Genomic DNA, 27,562 nt, shown 5'->3' with positions numbered 1-27,562 from the left:
TTAATCTGTGTGTGTACACGTGTGCATGCACACCAGTCCTGAGGCTTGAACTAAGGGCCTGGGGACTGTCCCTGAGTGTTTGTCCTCAAAGCTAGCACTTTACAACTTGAGCCAGGGGTCTCAAAGAGAAAAAGAAATATGATGTCCACACACTAACGAACAGTGCTACTGGAGATTCTAGAATGGGAATGAATAATACATATGTTCCCTGAACACAGAGTGCTCTGCAAGGTAAAGCAGCTAAGTCTGCATTATTTTTAACCAGATGCCCCAGATAGTTCTTTCTGATGGCAAAACAAGAGCTGGATTGTGAGCTTTTGTATCCCAGTATGGAGAAGTGTTCAAGTGAAAACTACACTGATGAGTGGAGTGATATTGTAAAGTCCCTTGTGAAGTTTTACTAAAAAAATAATCTTGGGCTGGGAGTTTGGCATAGTGGTAGAGTGCTTGCAAAGACCCAGGTTTGATTTCTTAGTACCACATACATAGAAAAAAGCTGTAAGTGATGCTGAGGCTCAAGTGGTAGCGCGCTAGCTTTGAGAAAGTCCAAGGACAGTGCTCAGGCCCTGAGTTCAAGGCCCAGGACTGGCAAAAAAAAAATCATTAAGGATTTATCCTTCATAGATTTAGTTTTCATAGTCCATTTATGGATTTGATAGTCTATTTGTGGATGGTTCATTTTGGATAGTTGGGATGAGTAGGCCTCAATGAAAATACCTGCTCTAAAACAGAGTGTAGCCCCATTTCTATGAACATCTTTTGGAAACTTAGTAATTAACCAAACCTGACAGAATCCACCACCTAACAACATACTTCAGTGTTGTACAATTTTCGCATATTTGTTTCCAAATACTCACCTGGAAAAGCGTATTTGGCCCCTGCAGCCTGGCAGGACTCAGAGGAGCAACTGGACTGAGGCTGCTCCAGAAATGGATGCTGGAGAGCAGTGGACTTGGTGTGAGAAGCAATCCATTCGGTGTCTGGGAAATAAAACAAACAAACAGCTCTTGATAGGGGATTGTCTGACTCCATCCAGATGATCAACTGCAACCAAATGATTAGGTGTGCACACCAAGGACCAAAAAACCAGCAACCCCTTCTCAGCAATGCTGGGCAACTTTATTGGTGCAGTGCTGTGTCTGAGCAATCTAATTTTCTCCAGTGCAAGTATTAGCAATTCATAAAGAAAAATGGTATCAATAGATTACCTTTCCTAAACATACTAGCAGAAAACTTCAAAGTCTCTATGGCTTCTTCAGCTTGCTCCCTTCCTAGATTAAACAAAACTTAGTTGACAAAGAAAAGAGGCTCCCAGGAGGGGGCTTTATGTTGAATCCACTTGTCTCTACAGTGGACCAAGATGCACTTTCTAGTACCCACAGTTCTTTAAGGACTTAAGATACTGGAACCATTTCTTCAGAAGCACTAAGCTGGGATGTCGCGATGTCACATGGGATGTGGGCTTGGTGGGAGGTCCTCAAATGATAAGGGGGCAGGGCTACTTTCCTTCAGTAGGGTAGAGAGCCAAAACTGGGTTTCTGAGAGCCAGACCAGTGCCAAGAACAGCATTTTCTAGCACTCAGACAGCAGGAGTGTTGGCCTACAAGCCAGCTGAAGGACACATGGGACAACTAGGCCTGGCTAATAAATGCATAGCTTTATTTTCAGCAGAGCCAGGCTTCCTGCCCAGCAGCCTGGGCCTCATGGTGGCTCTGTCAATTAGGTACCTTGTGCTCAGAGGCGGCACAGCACAGACACCAGCACTGACTGAAGATTGCAGCATGCTGGATGAGAAAGTGTTATTTTCCCTAGGACTGGCCTCTGTGGCTTCATTAGTCGTCAAGGGCATTTGGGCATAGACTAAACTCAAAAGGTGTACTCTGTTCAGTGGAGCAGACGCTAACATCCAAAGGTCGGCAAACTGAAGTGCTGAAAGCATTTATGCCACATTACTTGACTTTTTGGTTCTGTGGCACTTCCTACAAACAGGATGACCTGGAAGGGGACTGGGATAAATAAATGCATGTGTTAAAGAACCTCTCCATTTGTTCTGCTCCAGGGAAATTTCAGTGTGCCAGGCCATCCGGCCTAACGACTCAGAATCAGGAGTTCAACCTCAACCTGAGCTCTGCTGAGCTCTGCTAGGCTACTTACTAGCTAGTGGTTTATACTCTCTGTGCCTCAAGTTCCCAGTCTTGTAAGTGGGGACAATTAAAGTGCCTTTTTTTAGGGTTGCGGAAAAAAAGAGTAACAAAGACTATCTTCAGCTCTTAATAGATACCTAGCACACAAATACGTGTGATGAGTAGAGACTCAAAGCACACCGAGTAATCTCCAATACGTGGTTTTGAATGAATAAGTGAGTGAGTAACTTAACTGGAAGTGTACCTACCATATTGTGTTTCATCTATTCATGGGAGAAATTCTCAACTGTGTACAGAAAAGTACTTAAATGCTCCCAAACAGATGGACTCCATTGAGTCAGCTGTACTTTCTCAGTTGTGTTGGGCTCAAGTCCTCAGATTCAGGTCATCTGAGAACTACTATCTGCATATTACTCTGTAGCCAGGTTCCAACCACAAGATGTCACATTAGCATTTAATGGCCAAGGTATTCAGGGCCGCCTGGTTGAGACATCAATGAAGGCTTCTCAAAAGTCTAAAGAGACTTCTAAACCACAACACATTTGGCTTTCTCTCATCCAAAGCCATAACTATATAACTCTGGGCAATCTGTAAGACTTAGGATTTATGTTTCCATAGTCTAAAATTTGGACACATGTCTGGACTTGGGATGTTTGCACATTTGTTTCCAAGGGATACAGAATGTACTCAGAAGACAGTAGCCTTCTGTTTCTCGTGGTTAATATGTTTGAAATGTCTCCTATTATATATGCACATAAACATTGTGAGATGACTTCATTCGCTCCTCTCCTTCCCATCCCTGTTCTTCCTGAAGCTTCTGTGGCCTTAAGAAAAGAACTCTTTGATGACTTTTAAAGAAAATTTCCTACCAAGCCTGCCCTGGGTTATCTCCCAAACCGTGAACTTCTGTGGCATTTCTGCATGAGTTCCTGAAGCCTGGCAAGGTGTGAGGGGCCCAATCAAAATCCTAGCTTCCTTTTCTTCCATGTTTCTCCCATCGTCCAAACCCTCCCCCCCCCCTCGTTTCTACTGCTGTCTCCGTCTTGTCTATCAAAATGCCACCTCTCTAAGGACACGCCCCTGAACCCCCTCAGACAGATGGAATTCCTCCTTTTTGCTGCATCTTGAGAACACTGTGTAGTCACATTTCTCCCCCCTTAACATTTAACATATTCTGCCTCAAATTATGGTAATTTGCATGTTTTCCTGATACTTCTTTCCACTGCCTTGAAGAAATGTACTCATCTTTATTCCTCCTGGAGAATTAAGTCCCTAAATACTTGATGAGCTGAGGAAATCTCAACCCTCAGTGCACTGTGACTCCTCACTTGCCACCTGTTGGATATCTCCACTTGAACCCCGCCTCCCATGTTTAATCCTGAATTCATCTAGCACATTCTGTATTGATTAAGACTTTTCTGTTACTGTGGACTACACAACTGTTTATGTATCTCCTCAGCAAAGATGGAGAGTGCAGGTAAGTTCCAGCTGCCAGAAGCCAGGCTAAAATAAGAGACAATCCCTGCACTTGTGGCCGTGTTCACTGTTCAGCATCCTAAGATGTCACATGGAGCCCTCTGTGAACTCATTCTCCTCTGCATGTGCTCATTTCTATTCCTGGAGAATGCCAGCCCCAGTCAGCTTGCAGACAGCATTGTACAACAGCCACCTAAACTTGTCCATGTGCCAGTCTCCCCATGTTTTCTGCCACCTGAAAACAACTGTCCATCCAGATTCTTCCATAGTTCCAGGTAAAACAGAAAACAATAAAGATGATCTCCTGAGCCACAGGTCTAGGTACCCCATACTTACACCCCTTAGTTTCCCTGTGCTAACCTTCCTATTTCCTTTTTAGCAACCAGGCTGGTCTAACATAGAATGAACTAAAGAAGTCCGATCTACCAGTCTTTCAACATGTGTCCTGGAACTTTCTTGAGCCCCACCCTACCCCAACTTTTCACTGTGACTTTTACTACCCATTCCATGTGGATGACTCCCTACTTTTATCTACAGCCCCAGCTCTCTCCTGAGCTCCTGCTGCAGCTGGAGCTTTTCACTCCCGTGCACTAGACATGCCTCAAATTCAACGTAGCCCAAACTGAACTTGGAACCTTTTCTCTATGAGCTCACTCATACGCCTTTCTCCCCCGACTTAAATGTGTCATCAAGAACTCAGATTCATGTCCTGTGATGCTGTCCCACTGCTGACAGCCTTACATTGCCATCTTTTGGCTGAATCCAGCTTCCTTCCTTCCCAATCCATGCCATCAGGATGATATCCAAAGCAGACTCACATTGTGTCACTTGTGCCCCTGTTATGTTTCCCATGGTTCCATCTCCTGTCACAGGCTTGAGGATTTCTGCTTTGTCTATGCTCTTTTGTGCCAGAAAATTTCCTACTGATCCTCTTTAACACCTCTGTACCAACTCTCAGGTGCAACCACCAGCTGCACAATGCCTTCTCGCCACTTCCACGCCTCCATCAAAGTTAGGATCTTCCATATTCCTCTTGCACCTTCGTATTCCTGTTTACTGCATCTCAGACACTATTTCAAGCTACTTGTGAGCCAGCATCCATCTGCCATCAGCTTTAAGCACAGCAGCTTACACACACTGGTGGCCTAGCTCCTATTTTCTAGATGGATGAAAGGCTCTGCTCCTACAGTGACTCCTATCATGCACTGTCTTGTGTGTGTAGCTTGTCATAGTTCAATCCTATGGTCATAAAAACAGCAACCAGTACTACTACTGTCCTTTCTACCTTTGTAAAAATTAACATTCAATAGTTCTTATTTGTTGGCTGATTCTAATAGGGCCTTTATGTGTCACTTGTCCACTAGATACTGTTCATTTCCTATCAAAACAAGTCTACACCTTTCTGGCTGTTTTTAGGGAACTTTATAGTTCACACCATCCTAAATTGTACATTGTAAACTGTAAGCTCATGGGAAGAGAAACTGCCTGTCCTTGCTAACCTTTCCAGATAATTAGCAAATGCCCAGGGGTTCAGTGATTTATCCCTCAAATGAACTGACTAAAAAGGTAAGCACTTCTTATTTGACTCATATGAATGAGCTACTTAAGTATTTTCTAGCCAGGCATACTGGTGGCTCACACATCTAAGAAACTGACAGGCAGTTTCTCTTCCCATGAAATCTAAGGATCATATTTCGAAGCAAGCTAGGGCAGAAAAGCCCTCATGAGACTCTTATCTCCAACTAACCACTCAAAAACCAGAAGTGAAGCTGGGACTCAAAGTGGCAGAGTACTAGCTTGAGCAAAAGAGCTCAGGGACAGCCCCTAGGCCCTGAGTTAAGGCCCCATGACCAACAATAACAGCAACAAAAAAATGAAATATTTTCTGACTACCTGATTAGATGGTCTGAGATACTAGTACATCTTTCAGGCTTTAGGAACAGTAAAGGGGGGAAAATCATTGCTGTACAAACATATCTAATCTTATAAATTCTATGGATACCAACAGAGACTATAGCATGTTTGAGTTAATAATAAAAATAAAGAAGGAGGGGGAGGAGGAGCTAGTATGTGTCAAATGAAGTGACTGAATCACTAGAAACTCTTACAGTTGTTTTGAATCTCTAGAAACTCAGAGTTGTTTTGACCCAAATAAAGACATGGTTAGGATTTTAAGAGAAGTTTGTAGAGCACTGATCAGAAGGGAAAGTGGACACAGTACCAGGAAGGAAGATGACTATGCGGCATCAATGAAGAGAGAACCCCCGAACAGAGAAGGAAGGTGCTACCACAGATTGCTTATCTGGTGGGGCAATCTGCAGCTGGGGAACCAAGAACCTCTGACTGGACACAGAAGATCAGAGAGCACCCCAGAGTCAGGACAACAATAGATGCCCTGTGCCCTGACCGCTCCCCACCAGACACATCCCTGCCATTCCACACTCCCGCTTTTTAACTTTGACTCACAATTGTCTTGCCAAGCAATAAAAAGAAAAAGGAACCTTTAGCATGTCCAGCCCTGCAGCCTGTCTCCCCTCCCTGTCCCAGGGCATGCACACTCAGACTCTGAGGGACATGCCTGCCCACCATGGCCTGCTCGTGGTATCTCAGTTCAGCATCTTGCACCACATAAGCGAGATGAATGCAGATCTTGACAGTAAGGGGAAATACATTGTGCCAGCTTCCCATTCTGATTTTACTTCCTGGTTAAGGAACCAGGTCAAAGGGACCAAATGAAAAAGGCAAAGGAAAGGAAGAAGGCCAGGTGACCCCAAGGTATAAAAGACACTGAGAATCAGAAGTTCCATCTGGTACCAGGGCTGCCACAGTGCCTGGATGGGGGCCAGGACCCTCTCCTTCTGTCTCAATTTCAACAATTTATGCCAACAGAGACAGCAGCCTGGCTTCTCAACAACACTCAAAGATCTCAAGGGCCATCACTTAGAAGCCACCACTCCCTGGAACCAAGCTGGGTTTTATCTAAGTCTCTTCAGGTCCTTATGGTTCCATGACAGGCCAGGAAGGCCCTCTCAGCCTGGACCCAGCTTCTGATTGGTGCCCTTTGCCTTTCTGCTCTTCCCTGTCTTGGAAAGCTTTGGTTCCAATATTGGACCGCCTGGCACAGAGTCAACGAAGGTTCCACACTCGAAGCTCAGTTGCCCAGATTTTGTTTCCAGATGTCACAGACACCAACCCTGTTTCCTCCTTCCAGTAGGTTCTATGTCCTAGACAATATCCACTTTTGAGATACAAGCAACAACACCTTTGGGACCCTCCTCTCGGGTCAAGGTCCCTCTTCTGGTTGTTCCCAGCCTAGCCACCCTCACCCCACTGAGAGGAGCCACTCTGAGTTCACTGCGTTCAGTTACAAAGCTGCAGAGTGAACCTGGACTTGTTTCCAGATAGGGCTGGCTTCCATTTCACTGTGTCAGAGAAGGTAATACGGGCTCGCAGAGAAGACAGACACTGAAACAGGAGCTTGTCTTGGCCTGGCCCTAGACCCCTCTCATCTTTACAGCTCTAAACAGAACAGGCCAGGGAAGGAGATGCTCAGATTGCCAACCCAGGCCGCTGCTTATACTTTCCTGAGCTACTGCGGGCTCCTCTGCTTCTGGGCCATTTGTGCAGCAGTCCTTGCTGAAGGACAGTCTTATTTTCTTAGAAAAGTGGCTGATTTAGGAGCCCATGTGCCTTTTCTCACCTGTCACCAATGCCTGGACCTCTCTGCTGAGGCAGCACACATAGTACAATCACCATGTGAGCCTTGAGAGGCCACCGACACGAAAGTGACAGTCATGGAGAAGGAAGTAGGCCTTGTCCCCAGGGGATGTCTGAGGACATTTTAGTTCAGGGAATGAATTCTGAAGGTAGATAATGGTGCTCAGTTTCACTTCTACCTCACCCAGCTGCCCACAGTCCCATGCCTCAAGAGTCCAGCTAGGTAGGAGCTGAATCCCCTTACTAACCCAGCCAGTGCTTCTTAATGGCTGCCTCTGCATTGCATCTAGTTTTCAAGGAGAAAAAAAAAATGTGCCTTCCTACTGTGGCTGTCATCTGGACCAACCAAAGCACCAGCCAGATTGTTTACATAAAGGAAAAAGCTGCCCTCTCCTAGATTAAGGCAATGCCCTGCTTCTCGTGATGTGGACCCACTCTTCCTCAGAACACGCTGTTTGTCATGAAGACCACTCCTGTCCTCTTGTTCCATGAGGTCCTTGCATTGTTAGAGAACCACCAGACAAGTACAGCCCTACACGAAGCACTACCAAGGCCATGTCTGAGAGCAAATATGTTCCTGTTAACTGGGAGCCAGTGGCTGTTGTGTTCCCCTCAATCTCTACCCCCACCCACCTGTGCTAGAAGTCATTCATAAGGCCCAACAGGGTCCTGAAGTACAAATTTGCCCTTTAAACTGCTGTTTGGACTCGTGATGTTAGCCGGTGTGTATATTTCCTTTTGACTGTTGCCTGGGCTTCTTTCTGAAGCAAGGTCTCATGGTATTGACCAGGCTAACCTCCCTGGCTTGTGACCTTCCGGCCTTAGCCTCCTTCCTGAGTGCTGGAATGTCAGATCTATACCTCCACCCCCAGGCTCTGCGTGTTCTATCTTATCACTTTAGGTCATGAAAAGCAAGAAACTCATCATCACCAGTATACCTAAGCTTTCCTCACGTGTGGAACCCAATCTGAGGATGGAACAATAGCTTCCCTTCCTGTTTGCATGGTGACTTTGGGGCCCAGGTCACAGGACTGTACCCTTGAGAGGCAGAGGAAGTGACTTGGGTGGTTCTTTCTCCTCCCTTGCATCCGTGAGGCTGGGGTGAAGGGCTCTTACCTGTGCAGTGAAGAAGGCTGGGGTGAGGGACCCAGAGGGCAGGGCTGGGCTGTTGAGGGCGATGGAGCCAATATCGGTGCTGGAGAGCACCAGCGGGGGTGCTGAGATTTCCAAGCCCTTGGGTTTTTTGCCCTTTGGGGGAAGGGACGGAGATTTGGTCTTGGAGCCTGACGACAGGTTCAAGGGCTCCAGGGAATCCGAGTCATGGCAGGCAGCCTCTAGGAAGAGGCTTCTGTGTTCAGAAGGGAGGGGTGAGTTGGGGGACAGGGATGGGGACCGAGATGAGGAAGGCGATGCGGATGAAATGCTGGCGGCATTTGGCAACATTAAAGAGGAGATCTTGGCTGAGACAGAGGAAGCCAGGAAGGCTGAGGCAGCCGCAGCCTCTGACGTGGAGGGCAGGGACACCACTGGCCGGGTGACGTGCTTGTCAGCTTTATTGGTCACAAATCTGATCACAGTCCTGACTTCTTCCACTGGGGGGCTGTCGTCAGATGGCTCTTCCAGCTTCTCGGTCTTGATGGCTTTGAAGGCCTCTGGGGGGCTCTGCAGGGAGTTGATGGTGAAGGAGGAGTACAGGCCTGAGTGGATGTACTCGTTGCGGCTGGTGCTTTTGAGGGCGGACAGGCCATGCTTGTGGCCCTCCCGGCTCTCGGATGGGCCCTTGCACTCGCTGTCCTGCAGCAGCAGGCTCTCCCGGCTCATCTCCACCGTGTGAGGATCCATCTTCAAGATCTCCGGGAAAGAGACGAACTTGTACACAAACTTCTGCCCGATCACCTTCTTGATGATGTTCTGCAAATAAACCCAGGAGGAGACATTTGAGATGTAGGCGCCAGAAACCCTGAAGGAGAGGGGGAGGTGAACAGGGTCAAAGCCAAGATTTGCGCCAACATATTCCTCAGCTGGGCTGAGGCGTGGGGGAAGAGGAACGAAGTCTGAGGCTGAAGGCTGAGCGTTCATTCCTGCCATGCTGCAGAGCAAGGGCGCAGCCTTTGGCAAACTGCCATCTGTGGTTTCCTTCTCAGCAGGACCATTCCCCAGAGCACAGGAACCGTCACCTCAGAGTAAGCCCTTACTGACGTGGCTGCGATTATTCATACTTCACGCATATCATCAAAGACAGGTTTGTCAGTCTCATTTTTAAAACTAGGGAATAAAGCCGGGAGTGGTAGAACCAGTCTATGATTCCAGTTATACAGGAAGAAGAGATGAGAGGACTGTGGTTGGAAGTCAGCCTAGACCCAACCCTTGCCCCCCAAGAAAGAAAAGAAAAACCACCTGAAAAAGAAAAGCAAGTCAGATATGGTGGCACACGCCTGTAATCCTAGCTATGCAGAAAAGCAAAAGTAGAATTGCAGCTTGATGCCAGCTCTGGGCGTAAACATGAAACCCTACTTTAAAAAATAGAAGCAAAAAAGGTGTGCTGGGGTGTGGCTTAAGTGATAGAGAGCTTGTCAAACAAGTACAAGGCCTTATCTTCAAGCTCTGAGACCACCACCAGTAGTAATAATAATAATAAGTCAAAACTGATATAAAATGAGGAGCATGCTGAGAGCATGCAATATCCAGCCAGCCAGGGAAAGGGAAAAGGGAGCGTTTCCATAACCATAGCACTGTGCTGTCTTACCCATCACTGGGACTTGCATGGGAAACCCCTCAGTAAGCTGGGAAGCATTAGAGACAGACATAAGGGATCATCACCAAACGCCGCCAATTCTGTCTTTTGCATTTTCTGCCAAGGAAGCCACAGGAGGAAAAACAACTTGTCTCCTTGGATATTTATGACACTCGTGTCCTATTTTTAAGACACCAGCATCTACTTCTAGCTCTTTAGATTAGGGCTCCAGTCCTCATAGGAGAGTACATGACTGATTCTAACTGGCTAAGTTTTCACAGCTCTCTGGGAGAAGGGTTTTCTATTAAAGGTGATACTACTTTGGGGTTTCCTTTTGGTTCATGAATTCTCTGTACAACCCACCGGATTCGTGTGGACTCAGGGGATCCCCGGTGCTCAAGGAGACAAAGATGGCCTCCCTCAGCCTGAACCACTACCCACCTTCTGTGGAAAAAGGATGCCTGCATGTCTCTTCATCAATGGATGCTGCTCAAACAAGAATGAGAGTGGCATGTGCTTTAAGGCAGCTCCATCGCCATCTTTCTGCATGTGCCACCTGTGTGCCATCCCGCTCTCAGGCCCCACCACACCCAGCTGGCTGGCGGCTCATAAACAGGCATGGCATGGTCCAGGAACCAGCAAGGTTTACTGGTCCTAGAGCATCAGTGATTCCTCAAAGAGATGACATTATATTTTGATTCTTCTGTGAGCATGGTTTGATCCTCAGTATACGTGTGAAGGGTTTTGTGCCGGTAACTGTCGGATAGGGAAGCGTGAGTTCAACAAGTCACTAAAGCTTCAGGAGGAGCTCCTCAGGCTGGGTCTCAAAGGAAGGGATACTCAGGTCCCCACACTTCACAAGAAGTCACATGTAGGAAGCTCCCTATGGCAGTCCTGGTGGCTGCCATCCTGGGACTTTTGGCCCCTCAATTGCTGGTCCACTGACCTCATTCCCACACTCACTCTGGCAAACCTTCAGAGAAATCTGGGAAACTGAAAAGCTCGACATAGGTTTGGTTGGCGGTGTCTCTTCAGAGTGCACCACCAGGCCTGGGTAGAGAATATGCCAGAGGTAATCAACTGCCAGCACGAAAAGGTTGAGTAAGGGAGTCACTGGACCCAGCCAATCCAGAGTCATGTCTGTCCATGTACAGTAAATGTGCTGTCCTCAAGTGCCGCTGCCTCCTCCCTAAAGTCCAGGGTACTTTTATTTATAGTGCCTGGGGAAAGGTTTATTTTCCTTAGCCAACTTGAGGGAATTTTTTGAGCCCCCCCAAAAAGAAAGGGAAAAAAGAAATGATTACCTGGTTTGGCCCCTCTTATAAATGAATTAGTTTATTACAAAAAGAAAACAAGGGCGGGGAATTTGGCCTAGTGGTAGAGTGCTGGCCTAACATGCACGAAGACCCAGGTATGATTCCTCAGTACTACATACATAGAAAAGCCAGAAGTGGTGCTGTAGCTCAAGTGGTAGAGCTCTAGCCTTGAGGAAAGCCCAAGGACAGCGGTCAGGCCCCGAGTTCAGTCTTTAGAACTGGCAAAAAAGAAAAAGAAAAAAAGAAAAGAATCCCCACTGCTTGGGAAGCTGAGATCAGGTGGACCATGGTTCAAGGCTAGCTGGAGCAAAAATTTAGCAAGGCCTCATCTCAACAGGTCTATGATCCCAGCTAAATACAAGGTATTGGCAGGAGTATCACCCTCCAAAGGTCTTCCTGGGCCTGGGCAAAGCATGAGTACTTATTTAAATAACTTTAAAAAAAAAAAAAAGGTGGGGGGATGGAAGCAAGGTAGAATAGCTGAGGAGAAATCCTGAGTTAAAAAAAATAACCCACAGGGCCAGGAACTTGGCCTAGTGGTAGAATGCTTACCTAGCCTGCACAAAGATCCGGGTTCAATTCCTCGGTACCACATACATAGAAAAAGCCAAAAATGGTGCTGTGGCTAACGTGGTAGAGGGCTTGCTTTGAGAAAGGCAAAGGACAGTGCTTAGGCTCTGACTTCAGGCCCTAAGACTGGCAAAAAAAAAAAACAACTTTTATTTTCTTACAAAATCAGAACATAAAGAGCAAATGAATTTGGACAAAGCAATAAATAATTCAGAGCTGGGTGAAAATGATTCTAAAAGATAGAAAGTAGAAACACTGGGAAAGAACTACCCCAGTGGCTGCTGCGTAAGCGGGCAGAGCACAAGGCTAGGAGAGGATTTCATCAAGGAGCTTGTGGGTGGAGCTGATGAACGAGTTGCCCAAAGGAGGAAGTATGATCTGGCTTCCCAGCAATGTAACCTAGGGCTAAAGGCTGCAAATGGAACTGGGCAGGCAGAGGGTGGGGTTGGACAGAGCTGGAGGTCAGAAGAATGCAGTCCTGCAAGTCTGGTAGCCCAGTGCAGCCCAGGGAATGGAGGAGGGGCAGTGATGTGGGAAGAGCTCTTTGTAGTCTCCAAAAAGGAAGTGCCCTTGCAAGACAGTCCATAGAAGAAAGACACAATAAGACTGAAAGAACTCACTGAGCACATTGCATGTGGTCAAATTCTGCCTTCAGACCTAGACAAGCAGCAACTCATTTAATCCCCTGGGAACCATGGTGATTATCCTCCATGCTAAACTAGAGAAAACTTAGGCTCAGGGAACCTAGATCACACACAGTCCTAAGCCTGTACTAAGGATTGACAGGTGACACCAGTCTGACCCTCTCAGCTCTTGGCCACTATAGAAGGTGACATAAGTCCAGAGAGGTCTCTTATTATGGTAAGTCATAAAAATATTTAGAAAAAGTCAGTCTGCACCCTTCAATCTCAGACTCCAGTATTTGTTGCTTTTAGTTGCCTGGTAACCGGGTGATGGTGCTGTGTCCAGCTAAGTCAGTGACTTTTGGCCTGGTTTGGAGACAGTTGCACACATCTGCCTCCCCTACATGCATGAGAATCTCCTCTGTCATCTCTTAACCAAGGGCCCACTCCATGCCAGGCACTATGAAAAAGCTACAGGAAGTGGGGGATCAACTTCAGAGAAAGGAGAAAGCAGTGTCCTCATACACATCCCCAGGGGTGCTTCTCTACAAAGAACAGATACAGAAAGCCATATGGCTGTCCCCACATCCATGCTGTCTCTGTGACCAGGCAGAAGTCCAAAGTACAGAGGGGACAGGAGGGCAGGGTTAGCACAATAGTGGAAGTGAAACATGGAGATGGCAGATCCCTCACACAGGCTCTCCTGCAAAAACAGGTGCATCCATGGATGTGTTTAAATGTGTGTGTGTGTGTGTGTGTGTGTGTGTGTGTGTGGAGACACACACACAAATCTGCTTGGCCTCTTGCCTCTTCCCTTTGAAGAGGAAAGTGGAGCATGAATAAATAATCCCAATACAGGGAAGGTTGCTTGAATCTTCTAAGGTGTACTCATACTAAAATCCCAAGTCAGTCCATGTACATAATTATTATACCTGATGATGACAAGTTAAAAAAAAAAGACCCTATATGTTCAGTACAGACATGATTCCTTTTTCTAAATCTCTTCCAGACTGGACCTGTGGAAACCTCAAAGGGAAATCTGGAAACAGGAATGGCCAAGTATAGGGGGTAGATAAGACATACTCCTATTAAGTTTTGTAATAAAAATTATATTCGATGCTAAATAATAATAAAACACGTGAGCTGGTGACTCACACCTATAATCCTACCTGCCTGAAAGGATGAGATCTAAGAACTGAAGTTCAAGGACAGCCCAGGCAGGCAAGTCCATGAGATTATCTCTAACTATCAGAAGACAGGAAATGGAACGGTGGCTCCAAGTGTAGAGAATTGCCCTGGAGCACAAAAGCTCAGGGATAGTGCCTACTGCCTGAGCTCAAGCCCCAGTGACCACCAATAGCAAAAAAAAAAAAAAAATACAAAACAAGCAAGAAGTGGAGCTGTGGCTCAAGTGGTAGAATGCTAGCCTTAACAAAAAGAAAAAGGCTCAGGGAGAGCCCCTGGTCTGAATTCAAGTCCATCACACACACACACACACACACACACACACACACACACACACACACACACACACAAATCACGTGTCTTTCATGTGCTGAGACCTGCTAGCCAGTCGGTTGTAATCTATACGAACTTCTTAGTATCATTGTTGCTCTTATATCCCATGTAAGCACAAGCAAACAGAAGCTGCTTCTGCCAGCCCCAATGACAGCAGTCACCAAGAATCTTCACAGAAGGCCAAGCACACCCTACTTGCTTGCCTACCCACACTCTGGGTCACGTGGTCCGTGGCACACAGGCAGAACTGCACTTGGCTTACCATCTCAATAATCGGAGACACATTTCCTTTAGTGGAGCTGAGACAAGAAATGGACAGGAGGCTAACAGCATCTGAATGCAGGCAGCAGGTGACATCCACCATCAACAAAACCTCCTCTAACCTAATTAATTCGGCATGGGGGGGCTGTCTACTGCTGGAGGACAGAGATGGCAGCTGATGGCAGAGCCAGAGCCACAGCCTTGGCTCTCTGTAAAGTGGTATGGACACCAACCAGACACCCAGCCAATCCCGGCCACTGTCCAACCCTTTCAGAGCAGACAAGAGTTGCTGATGGTGTCATCTGAGGTCACAACTTCTGTGGGGACTTTTAGGAAAGAGCAGTGGGGGCTGTGAGCCTGAGCACCTGTCGCCAGAGTCCCAGGCATGGATGGCAGCAGGCATACTAGATGACAGAGGCCCTCAGGCCCCCCTCCAAGTCAAGTGCTCTGGCTTTGAACAGTAAGGTTGTAGCCACCTTTTCTCCACCTAGGAGCGAGTTACACTACTCAAAGCATTAAGTCACATGTGCAGACAGTAAGGCTGTGACCACATTTCCCTGTATCTTTAAACAAACATTAGGTGGAAAATGAGAATACACATGAGATGTCTCCATCATCTCCATCATCGTCATCATCATCATCATCATCATCATCATCATCATCATCATCATCATCATTTTGTCATTTGTGGGACTTGAGCTCAGAGCCTGAGCACTGTCCCTCAGCTTTTGTACTCAAGGCTAGCACTCATTCAATGGAGCTACAACAGCAATGCAGTTTTCTTGGAGTAAACTGGAGATGAAAGTCTCATGGACTTTCCTACCTGGGCTCGCTTTGAACCATGATCCTCAGATCTCAGCCTCTTGAGTAGATTACAGGAGTGAGCCACAGGAACCCGTTGTTTTCAAGGACATAATTTTACCTAAAGATACATTTATATTTAACGAATGAAAGGAAACTTCATCCTGAAAGATGTGTAATACAGCTTATGATAATTTTAACATCCACATTTTGACATAAAAATATAATATGTGTTTATTACAGGTTATTCATCAAATGAGACTTGGTCTGAGCTCACACAGCTTGAAGCTGGTGGTGTTGAATTCCAGCCTGCTTGTATCCAGGGCCACACTGAGCCTCTGGTTCCTACCCTCCAGAAGAGGGTTCGTGTGCTGCAGAGGAGCAGCAGGACTCACTGAGGAAGGCCTGGGAAGCTGGCTCTGGACTAGGGGAGTCGAGCCCTTACTAACAGGATAAACAGGTACTTGCTTTAATGGGACATGCAGGTGTGAAGCTCCAGGCCCAGTAATCCCAGCCAACACTAGGCACTGGAGGTCAATCTCTAAGTGCGTAACATTCCAAGACAGGTTGGTGGGAAATACCAAAGGCTACGCCTACCCCCACACCCGCTCTGTCCAGCACCACTGAGCATCCACAGCCTGAGCAAGGCAATAGCTTACAAGATCAGTGCCAAGAGTCCTCATGGGTCGAACAGACCAGAAAAGCAATGCAGGCTAGGTCAGAATGTTACTTAACTATATGACCTTCAGAAAGCTCTTCAACTTCTGTAGGTCTCTGTTTACCCAGCCCTAAAATAGGAAGAACAAGACTCCATGGTGTAGTTTGTCCTCAAGGGTCATGCATATCAGTGCCCCACTCCACGCATTCTTAACTGTGAAATCTTCCCAGGTGGTGCTGTGTCACACTGTCTTTTCTTCCACCTTTGAGTAATCAGAATTCCTTATACAAAGCTGAGCTTATACAATCCTAGCTACTCAGGAAGCTGAGATCTGACCATCAAAGTTCAAAGCCAACCTGGGCAGACAAATCTGAGAGACTGTTGCCTCCAATTAACCACCAAAAAGCTGAAAGTCAAAGTGTGGCTCACGTGGCAAAGTGTTAGTCTTGAATAAAAACACCTTGCAAGAATCAAGGCCCTGAGGTCAAGCTCCAGTATGAAAGCAAAGAAAGGAGGAAGAAAGAGAGGGAGGGAGAGAGGGAGGAAGGATCAATTCTAGGACACTGTGAGTCTCACAACTCTCAGCTATCCATTTCACAGATGAGAAACTGAAGCCAGAAGCTGAGATCACACAATCAGCACAGCAGAGGTATGTCTCCAGGCCTTGGGCTTCCCTCACTACAGCCTTTCTTCAGCTCATCTGAGGTGCCACTCTGACCACGCAGTCTGACTCATTCTTTCCCGACACAAGCCTGAGCTGTCCTCTCTCCAAAGTTAGTACTGCCTGTAGGAGTGAAGCTTAAACTTCCTTCTCCTTAACCAGCAAACTTTCTTTCAACAAACACCTAGGAACACTTTCCGGGCAGTGTGGGGCCTGCTGCCTCTTAGTCTAGGCCGTCTGAACTGGAGGACTCCTGAGTGGTCAGCTGGCCATACTGGACTTGATTATCTGCTAGAGGCCAGGTCTTTTATACCCGCCTCCTTCAGGGTCCCTTGGCCCCATCAACTTTATCTGTTCCCAGCCATGGCATCTCCCACCAGCTCTGTAGTGAGTCAAGTGCTGTCCCCCAAGTTCATGTATACCCCAAACCTTAGAATGTGCCCTTATATTTAGAAACATGGTCGCTGGAGATGTAATTGGTTATAGGTATCAATATGGAATCATCTCGGATTTAGGGTAGGCACTAAGTTCAATACTTGGTGTCCTATGAGAAAAGAACCCACGCATTCACACACATAGGAAAGACACATAGAAGGGCAGAGGGCAGAGGGCAGAGGATGTAGCTAGAAGCCCAGGGCTGCTGGAAGCCACCAGCATGAAGAGACATTGGATGATCTTTCCCTGGGACCTGCCAAGGGCCTGGCGCCTAGCCAATAGCCTCTTGGTTTCCTGGATTCGGAGAGAATAAATTTCTGTCACTTTGAGCTACCAAGTCTGTAGTTATTTATTCCAGTGTCCTTGGAAACAATTTTATTTTATTTTCCTGTTGTTTTTAGTGGTACCGGGCTGGGGGATGAATTTAGGGGACTCTTGCTCAGGTAGCAGGTGTTCTATCACTTTACCACACCTCTACCATCCCTCATTCCAGCCCTTGGGGGTGGAGGACTTCCTAAAAGTCACCTGTGCTCAGCAGAGAAGAAGAGGTTGGGTGTGTCTCCCTGGAGTAATCTACCCTGCTCAGCAGACACTGCCACGGGTAGCGGGGAAGCCAGGCAGTCCTTCGTCTAAGGCTTCAGGACACGCACACTCACAAACACATCCACACCCCCACACGATCCAGTTCAAACTTCTAAGAATAGGGCACTGCCAATAAAAGGGCTCTAAATGTGGCTGAGAACCAGCTGACTGTGCAGGGGAGGTTTCCTTGTGGTTGGAGTTGAGATTGCTTTAGTTCCTGGCACTGAGAAGCAACAATGTGAATTGTCTCACCAGACAGGGCCAGGCCTGAAATCAGGCCTTGCTGCTGGGGCAACCAAAGGACCCTGCAATGGCTGCAAACATAAACGCCATCTTGCCAGCCTAGCAGGACACTGACAGGAGGCTCAGATTGTACATTCAGGACATCTTTCCAACATGGCCTTCTTCTTGGCTCATGGCTGCTTCTCACTGGGTCTGAGTCCTGGCTCTGTCTAATCGCACAAGAGGGTTTGCAGTCAGCCCATGATAGGCCTCGACGTTGCCCCCTCTGGAGGGGACCCTGCTATGATGGTGGGCTCTGTGGCTTCAGTGACCATCTCTAGTGCTGGCACGTGGCGTGGGGAGTCAGGGGCCACAGAGAATCTGGGGTGCACTCTCAACCTTACTGTGCCACCAATTTCCTCAAAAATCACCTCTCAAACTAGAGCTGTAGCTCAGTGGTAGTGTCGAGCACTAAACAACAACACAAAAGTATAGGAAATAAAAACAAAAGTCCCCTCCTCTCCAGGGTCCTCTCTCCCTGAGGAGGCAGCATGTAGCATGAGATGATTTTTTAGGTCTTACTTGTGTCCCCTCACTCATGTGTATGATAACTCAGTGCCTCAGTCCAGTACCTCAGCTCAACACTTCAGCTCAGTACCACAACCCAATACCACAGTCCAGTACCAGAACCCAGCCCCACAGTCCACATAGCATAGAGATGTCAAGGATGGTGAGGAAAAGCAGCCCAGGGAGGTAGACACAGTGACATCAGGAGAGGGGAGGGGACATGGAACAGGGAAAGCAGCTACCATGTACAGGAACTGGCTGGAGGGGTGTCCTGAGGTAAGCCAGGCAGGGAAGACCCGAATCCCAGAGAACACTGGGAGGATAGCTGGACCCCATCAGGTTAGACAGACAGTGAGGGGAAAGTCTGGACTCTTTCCTGGGGTCACAGAGATCTCCAGAGGTGCCAAGTACAAGACAGCAGGGTGCCAGAACCAGTAGCTCCCATTCCCAGCTGCTTCAGGTCTCCTGCCAGCTGTCCTTCCGTTGTCATCTTGATAAAATAAAAATAAATGAATCAAAATGTTGGCGGTCATCTCTCCTCCTTCTGTCTGCCTTGATGTAGCAGTCAGCAACATGAGGAACAAAAGATTCCAGTGTGCTGACCACCTGCCCTGATTTCACCAACTCCTCCCGCCCCCCAAGACTCAGTATCCCCATCTTGTAGGCAGCCACTTTTGATCCTAAAGCCAAGTACACTGGGAACTGAATCAGGAGTGAATAAATACAAAAGTGCTGGGTTCCGTGCTGGCTTAAACGTGCTCTGTCCACGTGCCTCCCCCTCTGTCTGTTCCATCGGGGTGGTTGCTGGGCACAGGCTACCCAGAGGAGCAGCTGGCAGCTGGTGGGTGGTGGGAGTGCGATGTGAATGTTAGGTGTTCTGTCAGTTTGTCTACACAAGCCCTAAATTTTCCTGCAGCTACAGCCCTGGGAGCAGGAAGGCTGGTGCTGGCAAGTGTAGGCTCGGTGTGGGCCCCGGCCCCAGGCTGACGCAAGTAGAGCTGGCACGGTTGTGGGAGTGTTGGCAGCCATGCGCGGTGAGCAGAAGATGGAGCTGGGGGCCTGGCTCATCCTTGTTCCTTAGCAACTGTCCTATTTGGGGGATCGCTGAGTACCACAGGGATGCTGAAGGCAGGAAGCACCCCCAAACGACAAGTCTGAACCTTCCCCCTGCAGAATGGCCACTTCTGCTGGCTTCAAGGCCCCGCCCTGGGCTAGAGGACCAGATTGGAAGACCTGCAGAAGGTGTCTCCCCCACTCCCCAAGTCTCCAGGCAGCTCCTGAGGGGGGTGCCCTGTGATGCTCTGCCACCCCAGGTGACAGTGCACTTGCCATCTGTTGTCCTTCGAAGCAGCTGAGCAGCTGATAGGGTACAAGGAAAAGCAGAGACAGCCAAGAAAACCACCCAGGCCCAGGGCAAGGCACACAGGGCCCCTTCCATACACAGAAAGTTGACACAAATCAAGGAGAGAGGGGAAATTCTGCAGAATTCCACCACCAAGGAAGGCATTCTAGAAAGTTCCAGAATCTGAACACTTACTGGAGTTTTGTTCTTGCTCCACTCTGACAACACATTTTTTTTTTTTAATCTGTGCAATGATAGAATTCTGCCAGGGCCAAGCTTCTTGGCACACACATAGGTAGTCCATTTCAGATATGGATTATTACTACAAGTATTTTCCCATCAAGATGGCATACCCAATTTAAAATGAACTAATCAATTAAGATAAAAGGGCGACAAGTCTACTTCCAGGAATGTGTCGTCAATGACTGTCTTGACGTCCTCCCCTTGCCCCTTGTCCATTCAGTGGAGATATTTGGTACCTGCTGGGGCTAAGCTCGGCCATGGCTGTGGAAACAGGAGTACCTCTCAACCCTTCTCCATCTGGGGAGGTGGGGATGACAGATCTCCCTGCCCCTCACCACAGCCCTGACCCTTCCAAGATAAATATCTCTGCCAGCAGCCAACGCAAAAGGTGATTTGGATAGGGAAGAGGAAGGCTTGTGTAAGCTTCCACATCTCTCAGAAGCACCCCTGCACAAAAGATAGCTGCCCACCTTGCATGAGTGCCAGACTTTTCCTTCTCCACCCTGGGGTTTCTGGAGAAGTGCCTGCACACAAGTCCTGGCACCAAGAACGGAATGGGACCACACGGCCAGCAAAGAGTTGCTTCCGGGTAAATGGCCACAAAGGCCGAAGCTGTGAGATCTCAGTGTAAAACCATCTGTGTCAAGAAGCAGAAAAGGAGACAGAGATTTTATTTGTACAATGCAAATCTGACCACAGCACTCAATGGCTTTTCAGCGCACCTGGTATGGCCAGATTTCCTCTGTGTCCGCAGGCTTCTCTCCCTCTTCCCAGCTCTGGGCTGGGGAAACACTTCCCGCCTCCCAGGCTGGCCCTCTCCTACCTTCCAGCCTGCCCAGCTCACTCTTACTCCTCAACACCCAGGAGCTCTTCCTTCTGCCTCACTTCCCTCCCTCCCTCCCTCTCTCAGAAGGCCTGGCACAAAGTCCAGACTAGCAGCACCCCCCCCCACTATATTTGGGGGAGGAAAAGGATTTTTGTGTTCATCTCCCACCCTGGCCATCAGCTGCTAATCCACACAAGGGGAGGGAGGGACACTTTGCCAGGAACAGCTGAATAACTGAAAGAAATGAAAGAAAAAGCCATGTCAACTGATGGCCACCTGGAACAGAAAACAACCTGGAGCTTACTTATTTAAGAAGCCAGGTACAATGACGCCTGCTTGTAATCCCAGCTATCTGGAAGGTTGAGATAGGGAGGACCATGATTCCAAGCCTGCTCAGCCAAAAAAGACCTGTATCCCAAGAGTCCCTTCTGTCCTCAGACTCACCCTGAATGGAGAGTGCCACATGGCAGCCATCAAGGTCAGACAACAAGCAGACAGTCAGTGACCTGTAGGCCTCACCCTGGCGGGGGTGGGGTGGGGTGGGGGGGGTGGGCAGGTAGCACACAGAGGCCCGATTAATTTGGCCCATGTTGGTTAAGAAAGAGTAAAAAGAGTTGTTGGCCCATTAGTAAGTGCAATCTCTAAAAGAGATCCTTTCAAGTATCTCAGTAAGTGTTCCTTCTGGAAAATTCAGTTTAAACTGAAGTGTGTTATGGGGAGGGATGCTAATCTAGATTTCACATCATTGGAGTGACATGAACAAACCACCTCCTAGGGCTCACAGTGCTTCTAGTGGAGGGTGCTGAGGCATGCAGGCCAGTACCCCGTCCCAGAAGCTGAGGTTTCTTCCCCCACAGACACAGGCTCAAGCCCCCTCTTCTGATCTGCATGTTTCTCAGACTGAGCAGAGGCCCCACAAGCACAGTTCACCTGGCCCACACTGGGAAGTGGGGTACCTGGGCCAGGTTCACTCCCATCCTGGAAGGCCAATGGGGTCTGCCTAGCAGCTTTTTCAACAGCTTCATTTTGGGGAGGGAGGTGTTTGCGAGTCTTCCCACACATATAGGAGTAAACATATGTCTACATAGCAGCCAGCACTAACCCATGGGCTATTAATAACAGGGCCCAGTACTAACCCAGAGCCTTGTACTAACTCAGGGTCCATTTCTAACCCAGGGCTCAGTACCAACTCAGGGCCCAGTACTAATCCAGAGCTCATTCCAAACCCAGGGTCCATTTCTAACCCATGCTCCATCCTAACTTAGGGTCTATTACTAACCCAGGGTCCAGCACTAGTCCAGGGCTGGAACCTGGGAGTCAGCTCTTCTTCCCACATGAGACTCCCAGTAAAATGCTCTGTTATTCTGATAGGAAGCTGGTATTCCCTGGACTCTAAATCCTTCCCCTCTGACCTTGAACAGGTGCCACGGCAAGCATACTGAGATGTACCCACTGCGACGTACAGCTATATCTGTCACGGCATCTAGTATTACACCGGAGTCTAGCTTCTGTGCCCTGGAGAGTGGGGTTTTTTAATTTCTCCTTGAGCATCACAAAAGTTGGAACACTTGCCAAGCAGGCCTCCCCAACCCTTTTTGCTTTAGTGTTTTTTCAAATGGAGGCTGGCCTTGGACTGGGATCCTCATTAGCCTCCCCCCAAACTGGGATTTCCTGTGTGTACCACCAAGCATGGCTTGTTTGTGGAGCAGGGGGTCTTGCTAACGTTTGTCTTGCCTGCCCCCAAACTGTGATCATCCTGATCTTCCTGCATAGCTGGGATTACAGATGTGACTCACTGGCCCAGCTTTGGAGAGTGGTGTTTTTTGTGTGTTTGTTTCCCAGTCCTGGGGCTTGAACTCACTGCCTGGACACTGTTCCTGAGTTTCTTTTACTCAAGGCTAGCACTCTACCATTTGAACCACAGCGCCACCTTTGGCTTTTTCTGGTATGTGGTACTGAGGTGTGTGCTTGAGGTACTCTGTCACTAAGCCACATTCCCAGCCCTGTGGAATGACCTTTAAACCTTCATCTGCACAGGCTTGCCCTTTCTATGTAATTCTAAAAATCTAGACAGAAGCCCAGTATATGAAATACATGTAACATGGTACAGATGGAAAGTGGTACAGACCAGTAACTAGAGCCACAAAGGCCCTGAACCAGGACCTTTGTATCTGAAGGCTAAGTATATTAGGTTGAGCCCTAACCCAAAGGACTGGTGGGCTTAGATGATAAAGAAAATCTTGACACAGAATACAAAGGAAGACAACATGTGGTGACTGAGGCGGAGATCAGAAAGGCCCAGCTGCAAGCCAGGGGAACAGCAGAGATCAAGGGCCACCACCAGCTGTGAAGAAGAGGCCAGGAAAGACCAGACCCAACCCAGAGCAGCCCAGGGGCCCAGCCCCACTGGCTACAGAACTGAGAGAAGAGATCAGGCACATTTGAACACCATTTGTGATAATTTGTTAATAACAAACTAATACAATCCAGCAACTGAAAGGCAGCCAGGTGTTTTGTTTTGGTTTGTTACATTTACATAATGTTCATTGCATCGGTGATCTGAACTTGCCTCATTATTTTATCTTGCATGCTTTATTATTTTATCTATTTGTTCCTTTGTTTAGCATTTACTGAGCAATGAATACAGGCCAGACCCCATATACAACCAGAGCAATGAGAGCAGCTGTGCAGGGAAGACAGCTGTAGGAATGGAGGACTGGAACTCAGTACAGGAAGATGTACAAACCCAAATAACACGAAGAACATACATTCTGACATGTGCTTACCAGTGCAAGACCCTACACTCAGCACAACATGTGCACGTTCCTCTCTCAGTACTCGTATGATCCAAAAAGGAAAGGAGTCAGCATTTCTGTGCAGGCATGGAGGCAGCTGGACTCTCAACTCCACTGCACTGGCTTTAAAGAGGTCTGGGAGAGGGGGTGGGGGGGGGAGAATTAGGCTTATTCCAACTTGGTAAATGTGTAGTGCTTGACTCGGAAGGCATCACTTTAAAATGAAAAAATGAAACTCTTAGTGGGTTTTCAGAAGGGCCTAAATACACAAAAACAGGAAACTGGTAAAGGAAATGCTGATAATCACATTGTCACTAAAAGGTAGCACAGACATCCCAGTCTGATAAATCTTACAATCCTAGACATTTGGGAGGCAGAGACTGGGGGTTCAAGGCCTCTCCATGAAAAAAAGTTCATGAGACTCATTTCTACCAATGGTTGGGTGTGGTGGCGTCTACTCGTCATTCTCAATGACATGGGGAAGCACAAGTAGGAGGATGGAAGCCCGGTCCAACCTGAGTATAAAGTGAGATGCATGGCAAGATGAAGCTGGAGAGATCGCTCAAGTGCTAGAGTCTGTGTCTTGCAAGTACAAGGCTGTGAACTCAGTATCCAGCACCATCTCCATCAACCCCTGACAAAACGAAAGGAAGAAAAAATGGAGGGAGAGCTGGGAGGGGATTAGGGAGGGGGGTAGAGGAGAGAGCAAGGACTCCTGATGGCTTCTACATAAAAGAGACTCATGATTCTAGACCTGGGTTCCCACCCCACAGGCAGGAAGGGAGCACCAAGGCCTTATTTTTCTTTCTTTCCTAGATTTGTCAAATTGCGTGAGAGAAACCGTTATTAGCCACTTGGTCACAGCCTTCCCTACACCTTGAGCCCTGTTTCAGACAGCATGTCTGTCACTGTGGCAATCCGCCCCATTTCCTTCAGGTCAAGAGGAAGCTAAGGACCAGAGAGGGCACCCTGCACCCCTGCCCAGAAGCTGGACTCCAGACTCCTGCCATCTTGCCTTCCTGTGGTACCGCCTGGCCCTCCATAGAGAGCATACACATTCTTTGCCCTGTGGCCCCCGGCACAATGTGTATTTCCACTCTTTCCTCTGCCCAATTCTACCAAGCTGGGATGAGCTAAAAATACAAGGAGAGCCACTCACATGCTCGTCTCCTCTGGCAGGGAAATTTCCCTACTAGGACAAAGCAAGGCTCAGAAAAAGGAGAGGAAAAGGTGGCAGTACAAGGGACAAATCTCCAAGGCTGAGCTTCAGGGTGGCTTCCTTTATGCCACACGCAGATGTCAGGAGCATGAGAGGGTGGAAGGTCAGGAGGGTGACAACCATAGTAAACACACACAACCACAGTAAACACACACACACACACACACACACACACACACACACACACACACACACACGGCAGCAGACAGGAACAGCCTGAGCACAGGAGATCCTGAGAAACATAGGCAGGGCCCATCACATGACCTTCAGCTTGTCAGTACCAAAGGCTGCCATGCCTAGAGACCCCAAACTGTCCCATATGTCAATTTAACCCATTTACTGCTCATAGATTAGGAACACTGGCAAAACTAAAAGCACTAGTAACAGTAATGGACAATATCACTTTTGTAACCACTTTGTTTTTCTTCTTCCCCTCTTCCAGCTGCCTTTCTTCCTTCCTTCTCATCATTCTCCTTTCTCCCTTCTTTTTTCTTTCTCTTTCCTTTCCTTTCCCTCTCTTCCTTTCTATTTCTTTTCCTTTCCAATTCTCTCTTTTTTTCCTGTCTTTCTCCTGCAGGTACAGGACTGACTTGTGCCCCATTTAGTTATTTTTTCACTCACTACTGGTGGTCTACCACTTGAGTCACACCTCTAGTCTGGCATTTTGCTGGCTGATCAGAGCTAAGAGTCTTGTAGACCTCCCTACTTGCTTCAGCTGGCCTCAAATCCAGATCCTCATATCCTAGCCTCCTGAATAGCTCAATTTATCTTTTCTTCCTCAAATCTCTCAGGAGTCTGCTGTGGTTTCACTCTGGTGTGCGCATGTCCCTCAGAGTTTCTGTGCTGAAAGCTGGGCCTCTGGGTAAAGAGATGGAAGGTGGTGGATCTGCACCTGGGGCAGGGCTTAGCATGAGGTAATAACATCACTGGGGATTCTGACCTTGGAAGACATTAACACGCTTGTGGGAACTGAGTCTCAGGAGACTGGATTGTTTTACTGGTTTCCTCTTTTTTGGGGGGGGGCCAGAAATAGTATTTAAACTCATGGTTTTGTGTTCACTAGGCAGGTACTCTACCACCTGCCATTTTTGTTTTGCTTTCCAAATAGGTCCGTAGTTTGCTTGAGCCAGCCTCAAACTGCTGTCCTCCTACTTGTACCCCCCACATAGTTGGCCCATGCCATCATACCTGGCTTGAAGATAAAGTCTTGAAAACTCCCTGCCCCCTACCCCCAAGCTGGTCTCAACCATGATTCTTCTGTTTTCTGCCTCCCAAGGAGCTGGGATTATACATGTAAACCACCATACTCAGCACTTTGGCCCCCTGTCTCCCTGTGTGATCTCTGCTTCTCCTGTATTCTCCTGCCATGATATCAACCTCATGGTGTGACACAGCCAAGGGACTCACATCAGAGCCAGTGCCAGGTTCCGGCTTCTCTACATAAGCCTCTTTTCCTTATACCTGTGGTTCTTACTCAACCACAGGTACGAAATGGACTAATAAGACAATCTCAAACATTCACTATCATTGAGAACATTTTATAGGGAAAAGTGAACATGCCACGTAAGCACGCATGTGTATCTGTGGAATAGGAAATAAGAGATACAGCACCTCCTCTTCTGCTGACATAGCATACACTTGCACAACTGCCTTCACTGTGAGCCCAGCTCAACAATCAAAAGACTGCTCCCGGTCACGTGGTTGGACCCCTGGCTCTTCCCTAAGGGAAGAAATTGGACCAAGCTGTCAAGCAGGCCACAGAGGCCACCTGGGCCCCAGACCTTGGGCTCTAGCAGGTACATAACTACTGCTTGGGTTTTTTTTTTTTTTTTTTTTTAGCACTAAAGTTCTTGACAATAAACAAATTCCTTTGGTCATAATAACCTTTGGACAACCTGATTGCCTACCTGAACTCAGAGGTTCAAATAAAGTAAGCAGCTGTGTGTGTATGCATGCGTATACACAGACGCTAGCACCTTTAGGAATGTGTGCAGACCAGCTCGGGTTCAAAGGCTCCACAGTGCACCACCTGTATGAGCTAGGGTGCTTTTCCCAGCCAAAGCCTCCACCTTTCTCCTATGAGATAGATGAGACGGCAGGAAATTGGCTCATAGGGGTGTCATTGTCTAGATTAAAAGAGACAAGGTTCAAAGTTCTCAGCACAGGGCCTTCCATGCCTCACAGAAAGCACCCACACACGTGATGGATGGCTAGGAAACAGCGTTCTCTGGGGATCTGAGGTTAAGCACTGCTGTCTAAATAGCAATGGCTTCACCAAAGGAGCAGTCTTTTCCAGCCCAAGAGGTCCCTTCCCCTTTGTGCTGAACCAACCAGCACACTCAGCTCCTGCACCAGGGCCAGGAATCAGGGAATGGAGAGTCCCAGACACAGACAGTCCTTCTTTTCTTTGACACCTTGATTTAAAACAATGAAAAGGCCAAGCTTCCAGGCATTGAGCCAACAGGCAAGGCAGACTTGTTTTCCTTCAGGGAGTCCAATTCCCAGGGTATAACCAAGAAGCTGGGGAAAATGCAAAACAATACACCATCTGCCTGGCTTCCAGACAGTGCAATTAGCAAGGAGTGCTTTTACATGTTAGCAGGACTCCATGTTAAATCGGGATTAATTTCAATGACATAATCATATGCAATTACGATGGTAGAAAAGAACACTTTATAATTAACGATGTCTTTACTTCCTGAAATGTGTAATCCTTATGTCTTCCATCCCAAGAGGTTGGCAGACAGAAAGCACTAAATATAGATCAGGAACTGATATTTAAATCAGCTTTGAATTCACCTTTCAATGGGAACAGTGCCACCAGAACAAAAGCTTGTCACTACTAGGACTCC

At 47.7% G+C, this 27,562-nt stretch overlaps 1 protein-coding gene across 1 annotated transcript in view; it reads right to left on the bottom strand.

Annotated features, from left to right (window-relative positions):
- The window catches only part of Elk3 (ETS transcription factor ELK3), a 57,162-nt gene that overhangs the window by 4,390 nt on the left and 25,210 nt on the right, over window positions 1-27,562 (bottom strand). Inside the window, exons 3-4 of the mRNA XM_090328440.1 lie at window positions 8,454-9,248; window positions 858-980 (exon numbers count right to left, since the gene is read on the bottom strand). Of these exons, the coding sequence (XP_090184566.1) occupies window positions 858-980; window positions 8,454-9,248 (918 nt within the window). The remainder of the gene's footprint in view (window positions 1-857; window positions 981-8,453; window positions 9,249-27,562) is intronic.

The sequence above is a fragment of the Megascapheus bottae genome, chromosome 2, assembly GCF_031878675.1.
Source record: "Megascapheus bottae isolate mThoBot1 chromosome 2, mThoBot2.hap1, whole genome shotgun sequence".
In the NCBI taxonomy this organism is placed as follows: Eukaryota; Metazoa; Chordata; class Mammalia; order Rodentia; family Geomyidae; genus Megascapheus; species Megascapheus bottae.
Note: the sequence above shows the minus strand (reverse complement) of the source record. Positions and strands in the feature narration are given on the sequence as shown.